Genomic DNA, 6,744 nt, shown 5'->3' on the forward strand with positions numbered 1-6,744 from the left:
GCGTCTGACCTGCTCCCTCCTCCTGCCCTTTCCGACAGCTCCTGCTGGAAAGGTGCATTCTGAGGTTACGGGCACCGGGAGGGGGGAGAGGGAGAGAGAGAGAGAAAGTTGGATTTCTCACTGTTATTGGGGGTGGGCAAGGACACCTGGACTTTTCGCTGAGCAGCTCAGCCCTTTCCCCTTCCTAGAAGGCGAAAACTCGATGGCTTGCCCACTCGTGTAAAGACCTCTAGAAAGGGTGCGTTTTAAGACAGCTGTTCTCCTCCTAAAGTCACTTTGGAGGCTTTGCGAAATTCGCAGACCTCTCGAAAAGTCCGAGCGGGAAAGGCCTGTTTCCGCACCCAGCCCAGGGTCGTTTTTTTTCCCTCCGCAAGGGGCGAAAGCTTACCAGCTTGTCTCGCTGAGAATGGGGCTCGTTTTAAAAACGTGCAGTTCGTTTAAACGTCCGCTCAAAAAAAAAAAAAAACCAGGCAAGTGTGGAAACAAAATAAAACAAAGAGAAACCGCTTCATGAGAGGGAATCTTTGAAATTAGCTTCCCTGGGTTAAATACGGCCGGAGTAGGATGGTCCTAGTCTTTGGACTGCCTTAGTTTTCAACCGAGGAAAGAGAGCAAATTGTCTGAAATTGAAAGGAACACGGGGTGTAAACTTGTGCAGCGTTTTCGCCTCTGTGGTCGTTGCTGCCCCTTGTCTTTCCATTTGTCAGTGAATCAGAATTTATAAAACTCTCTTGTTTCTCTCCCACCTCACCAAAAAGAGAGGAAAATGTCTATTTACATCACAAATCTCTGTGTTGTATGTGCCTAGGTGTGCGTGTGTGAGTTTTTTAGTTGTAAATTTCACACATGAAATACGTGTGTGGGTATTACAGATAATATAAACTTGTTTCTTTAAATTATTTGAAAGAGTGCCTGGATATACTGCACAAACAAATCGATCTGTAGAAGTAAATGTGTGCAATACACACTCCTTGTGGTCAGAAAGTTGAGGTCCACGTTTGCTCCTTTCCTTGAGTGTGTCCCTACATGTATGTATCTGTGTGCAAACATATGCACAAACCGGGATGTTTACCTACAGAAGTATCTCCGGCGTTCTTTTTCATAACTGTGTGTGCGCGCGCGTGTGTGTATGAACATATAGCCGTATCAAGGGTGGGTGAGTAATTATATGCATAATCTATGTGTGTTCAATATGTCTATGTGTTCTATATAAACTCCACAGATGGGAATGATTTTTCCTCTCTGTCTGAGGCTTCCTTCTCCAGCCTATTGTTTCAGACAACAGATATAAGTTGCGATGGGAGAGGAACGTCGGATTTGGTGTCTGTCCCCCATTTCCAATTATAGATGGATCATTACAGACAGAGAAGTCCTGAGAATCCAGACATCTGCTCTTCACATGAATGCACTCACCTCCTAGAGGACAGCCCGCCATCATGCTCTGGAAACTGGTGGAAAATGTGAAATACGAAGACATCTACGAGGTCAGTATGGAGAGAAGAGGCACCTTGGCGGGGCAAAGAAGATTTACAGAACCGGGCAAGAGTCTCGGGCAGGCGTGGAGATCTCGGGAAGGCAAACCAGAGAGGGGTCCGAGGCGAGCCGGGCGCTCGACTCCAGGAGTCCTGGCGCAGTTTGCCTGCCTCGTGGAGGGGAAAAGGAAAACGGGGCGGAGGGGGATCAAGCAGGAAGGGATTTCGGAGGCTTCCTTTAACCGTCGCCTTAGATCCAAAGAGGAACTTTCTTTTCTCATTTATATTTTTATTTTTTTTGCTTTCGTTTCCTTCTCCCTCTCAAGAAATGAAAGGGGCAGGCACGCCGCACTCAGCTGGCAGGTAAAGCAGGGATTCCCTGGCACGCCGCGCTCGCTTTAGATCTACCGGAATTCGATTAGACCGCAGCCACCCTTCCTTTTCTGTATATTTTCACAAAGGCGGCTTCCTGCGGAACCGAAGGGGGCTTGCTTTGCTCGACTCGCTTTTCTTTGTGAGGCAGCGCTAAGCAGGGCGGAAAGGCACAAGTCCAGACGTGCCCCGGAGATCCCCCCCGCCCGCCAGAAGAGCCCTCGCTATGATCTCGGCTCTTTTCCCTGGGCTTTTCAGGCATCTTCCGCGCCCGAGAGCCGGGCTCGCTTACATCCCACCATCGGCTCTCTTATCTCGAACCGCTCGTCTAAATTGCCAGGCGCTATCCGGCTTTCTCCGAACCGGGCAAGCGTTGCCATCCAGTTCCATTTGCCCTGCCTCGAAATAAATCCATTTGCCCCAAGCGATTAGGTTCCACACCTTAGGTTAGAGACTGTAACGTCTATTCCGGGCTGATGAAAAGAAGAGTTTTCTCTCTAATTTCCAACGTTTGGACTCCAGATAGTTTCGGGTTTTTTTTTTTTTCTTCCCCAGATCCTTTTCTTTCGGGTGGGCGACCAGCTGGCGCCCTTGGAGAAAGCATCGCGCCCGAGGCAACAGGAGGATTCCAGTCTCCTCCGGCCGGTTAAGTTGACTGTTTCTTTCTGAATGAATCCAAAGTCTGCCGCCGGCTTGCCCCTACCAGTTAATGTTTGAAAGCTTAAACTTGTAGGAGAAGTGAGACTGCCTCGCCACGTCTCCCTCCTCCAAGGCACTGGGCTGCGGTACTTCGTGTAGCTTGCCTTGCAGCTCCGGGACAGCTCTCCAGATTTCCAAAAGCGCCCTTCAGGACAGGGATCAACGGAGCGCCGGCAACGGTGCTCAGTTCTGTTCCATTTCCTCACTGCAGACTTCCCTCCCCTCCCCACCGCTCTCTGTGGTCTTCCCCCTCGGCATCCCACTTCCCAACGACTCCCTTAAATGCAAGGTTGAAAGTGAGCTGCGTCTCTACGGGAGGGAGGGAAGTTGAGCCAGCGAGGCAAAGATTCATTCTGCCTCTCAATTTCTGCCACCCTTCCAGATCAAATTATGGGTCTTCAGCCGGCTAGCGAAGGTTTCTAAGTACGCCGAAGGATTTCCTTTGGTCAACTTCTCGTTCTTTTTCCTCATCCAAATAGTGTTGAACTGTCTTTGGGTGGATCGAAAGATCCTTGCAAATTCTAGAAAGGGGACCGTAATACCAGAAGGACTCTAAAAACCGCTCTCTTTAGAGTGTTCTAACTATGCCATTAATTTACTCTTAAGACAGGTGTGCATGTGTGTGCACCCGCCCGGGCGTGTAAACGCACCCACCCACTCCACCCTCGTGTAGTAGGAATCCTTCCGCTTTCCTTGCCTACATGAAATCGGCCAAGCTTTCAAATGCAAGATTAAATAGTGGTAAAGTAATGATAATTTTTCGGAACTCAAACATCCAAGTTTCTCCTGAAACAGATTTGGGGCTTTGCCGACCGAGAAGGCGTTTAGGAAACAGTGCTCGGTTGAACTTTTAACCGGTTGGTGCGGTTACCAGGGTAGGGCAGCAGCTCTTGTAACGTGAGAAAGGTTTTCTGTCGCCTCTGGCTTTGCGAGAGAACTATAAGTTTGGTTTTTTCTTTGGAACCATTGCATACATGTTCTGTCCAGGTGACTGCTGGGCGCCTTTTTGGCACAGCAGCTGCCAGAGGCGAAGTAAATGTATCTTGGGCGGGCGCACACTCCGTCAGGTACCCTGGCTGGCTTTCGGCAGCCCGTTACAAAACCTGGCCAATCTATATAGCAGGGTTCGGTTGAGTTCCCTTTTTTTCTCTCTTTCTTTTCATAAGCTTAATTGCTTCTGTAAACAAATCGCTTTGGCTGCTTTTAAATGTTTTTTTTTTTTTTAAATGACAGGATTGGAGAAGCTCTTATTTGCTTTAAAAATCAGAACAAAAGCACCGAGGGCAATCGATTTTCCTTCGTATTTGGAATCTATAATTAAATGTAAAAAACCCGGGCGGGGGGGGGAGGGAGAGAAGGGAAATATGATTTTCTCCCTCCTTTCTTTTTGCCTCTAGCGTTGCTCCAGATCACTTCCTTGCTTCAGATCAGTAGTGCCTCGTTTACACGTCTTCCCCTGTTCAAATTAATAGAAGTTCTGCCTCTTGCCCGCTCAACTTTTTGTCCCTTCCCTCCCGCTCTCCCCCAGCTCTGCCTCCGCCAGCCCCCTCGTCTGATTACATCTAGTAATTCTCCACTGAATGAACGTCATTTACAATACGAGGGGAGCTCTCGAGCTGCCTGCAAAGCCTTCACGCTCCATTTGGTCTTGCATTCTCCCTTTAAAGTAGTCGTGTAATATTAATAGTCATGAATATCAATTATTATGAGGCGGCGTAGGGAAGGGAAAGGAAAAAGGGGCACTGGAGCAGTCTGAAGCTTGCCTTGGGTTGAAGAGGATTGCTTTTGGAAGCGCAACGGGCGGGGAGGGGGGGCTAACACGAGGACGCTCCTCGCCGACCGTAGACTCTCTCCATACATATTTTCCTCCAAATTTTGGTTTTGATGGATAGACTCGGAAATACCTCCAGCTGTTCTCCTGGGTGCACCAAGGTCCTTTGCAAATTTTCTTGATACCGCCCCTCTCCTTGTTTCTAGAATTATTAATATTAATTTATTATTATTAGTAGTAGTAGTAGTATTCTACTGCTATTTTATTTTTACCTGTTTGAAGATTTTTTAAAACAAATTTCCAGATGTTAGTCCACACCTATTCCGCTATGGTGAGTTGGGTCTGTGTTATGATTTAAAATTGCCCTATTCTCTTTGCCCCTCGGTGTCTTGCCTCGTCTAGACCCTCTCTCATTCCTTCTCTCTTAGCCTCCCTCTCTCTCTCTCTCTCTCTCCCTCTCTCTCAACGCCTTTGGCTTGGTAATTTAGCACAATAATTGGAAGACGCTTGCAGCTGCTTCTCCATTTTGCATTGTGTGTTCTTCATTCGAACTGGGGGGGGAGGGGGATCAGTGAGGGGAAACTTTTTCAGGGAAGGAAGGAGATATTGCTGTTAAGAAAAGGAGCTACATGTTCTGGTGTGTGTGTGTGTGTGTGTGTGTGTGTGTGTGTGTGTGTGTAGGTCTAAAAATGCAGCTTTGTTTCAGTTATAGTATGTATCAGTGTTATAAGAATATTCGTTGACATTTTAATTCTTTTTTTCAGGTTGTTGGGGTAATCATTAATATATACTCTTTTTATAGTCATTTATAATTTTCTTTCTGTCAGAGACAAATGTAATTTGGGGGAGAGTGTAAAGAGTCCAAGACCAATAAGTTTATTTAGGACCAGACTTATTTGTCCATGCGACCATTTTTTTTTCTTTTGAAGTTGAGTTTCTTTGAGAAAACGTTTTGGTTAATGCTATTATTATATCTTCCTTAGAATTATAGCCTCCTGGTCATATGTCCTGCCATCCAAAACCTGAGTGGATGGCCCCTTTGTTGATTTCTTACGTTTTAAAGATTGTTTTTCCCCCTGAAGCAATTGATGGTTTTATATAGTTCATATTTATTCATATGCTATCAGTATACTCAAGCAGCATTATATTGTTATTATTGTTGCCATCATTCTTCCTGATGCAATTTAAGCCTTTTGGTGAACTTTTTTTTTAATATATAATAATAATAATCAATTTTATCATCATCCTCAACCTCGTGCTCATTATCCCCCTTGAGCGTTGGGCTTTAAAAGACCATTTAGGTGTGGTACGATTATAGTTGAATGTATGGGGAGAAGATAACAACAAACGGTTATTAATCCCAGGGAAATATTTACATTGACTCGTATGGTGGCACATGGCGACCATCACCGTCACTACATTGGGAGAAACAGAAGCACTTTAGGATGGGCGGTTTTTTTAAAAAAAAAAAATCACACAGGATGACTTTTTAAAACGCCTCTCTCTTTCTCTCTGCTTCTTTTGTTTGTATCTCTGTCTGGGGCCTGAACTGCTCCCTCCAGGACCGGCACGATGGAGTCCCCAGCCACAGTTCCCGGCTGTCCCAGTTGGGCTCGGTCTCGCAAGGCCCTTACTCCAGCGCCCCTCCGCTCTCTCACACCCCCTCCTCGGACTTCCAGCCGCCCTACTTCCCGCCGCCCTACCAGCCTCTTCCTTACCACCAGAGCCAGGACCCTTACTCCCACGTCAATGACCCCTACGCCCTGAACCCGCTGCACCAGCCCCAGCAGCATCCCTGGGGGCAGCGACAGCGGCAAGAAGTGGGCTCCGAGGCCGGCTCGCTGCTGCCCCAGCCACGGGCTTCTTTGCCGCAGCTCTCGGGCCTCGACCCGCGACGGGACTACCACTCTGTCCGGCGGCCAGACGTCCTTCTCCATTCGGCTCATCATGGCCTGGACTCCGGCATGGGCGACGCGCTTTCCCTCCACGGCATCGGGCATCCCGGCATGGAGGATGTGCAGGTAAGTCCTCGCGGGAGAGCTGTGAGGCGTTGGGGATGGAGCTCTGGAACCGGTCAGAGTTTCTTGGAACCCCGGGAGCCTTTTGAGGTTAGAAAGCCGCCCTGATACCAGCACAGGCTAGGTTAGCTGCCACGATCCATCAGTCCGGCGAAGTGGCCTCAAAGGGCTCTTCTGTCCCAGGCAACTTTGACGGGCCAGGCTCCGGAGTAGGCCCGGCGTTTGCAAGAGTCGAGTCCGCCGGCCAGTTGCCGGAGGCGCGACTGGGTTCCACTGGAGCTGCTGCGCCGCCTTGTCAAAGACCCAGACCCAGACCCAGTGCAGCGGCAAAGTTTCTGCCCTAACCCTAGAAGGCCTGGCCCTGCCACATTTTCCCTAACCACAAAGAACTCATTTCCAAGTAGAAGCGGCT

At 48.4% G+C, this 6,744-nt stretch overlaps 1 protein-coding gene across 3 annotated transcripts in view; it reads left to right on the forward strand.

Annotated features, from left to right (window-relative positions):
• The first annotated feature begins 1,403 nt into the window (after positions 1 to 1,403).
• Positions 1,404 to 6,744, forward strand: part of TFAP2B (transcription factor AP-2 beta) — a 51,653-nt gene continuing 46,312 nt past the window's right edge. Inside the window, exons 1-2 of one of the 3 annotated variants that reach the window (XM_070956607.1) lie at positions 1,404 to 1,484; positions 5,877 to 6,335. In XM_070956607.1, the coding sequence (XP_070812708.1) occupies positions 1,404 to 1,484; positions 5,877 to 6,335 (540 nt within the window). Of the gene's footprint in view, positions 1,485 to 4,618; positions 4,646 to 5,876; positions 6,336 to 6,744 lie in introns of those variants that run through there. The other 2 variants (XM_070956608.1, XM_070956609.1) reach the window with 2 other exon arrangements.

Source organism: Pituophis catenifer, unplaced genomic scaffold (genome assembly GCF_029215685.1).
Source record: "Pituophis catenifer annectens isolate HBS135680 unplaced genomic scaffold, rPitCat1.0.hap2 SCAF_1, whole genome shotgun sequence".
In the NCBI taxonomy this organism is placed as follows: domain Eukaryota; kingdom Metazoa; phylum Chordata; class Lepidosauria; order Squamata; family Colubridae; genus Pituophis; species Pituophis catenifer.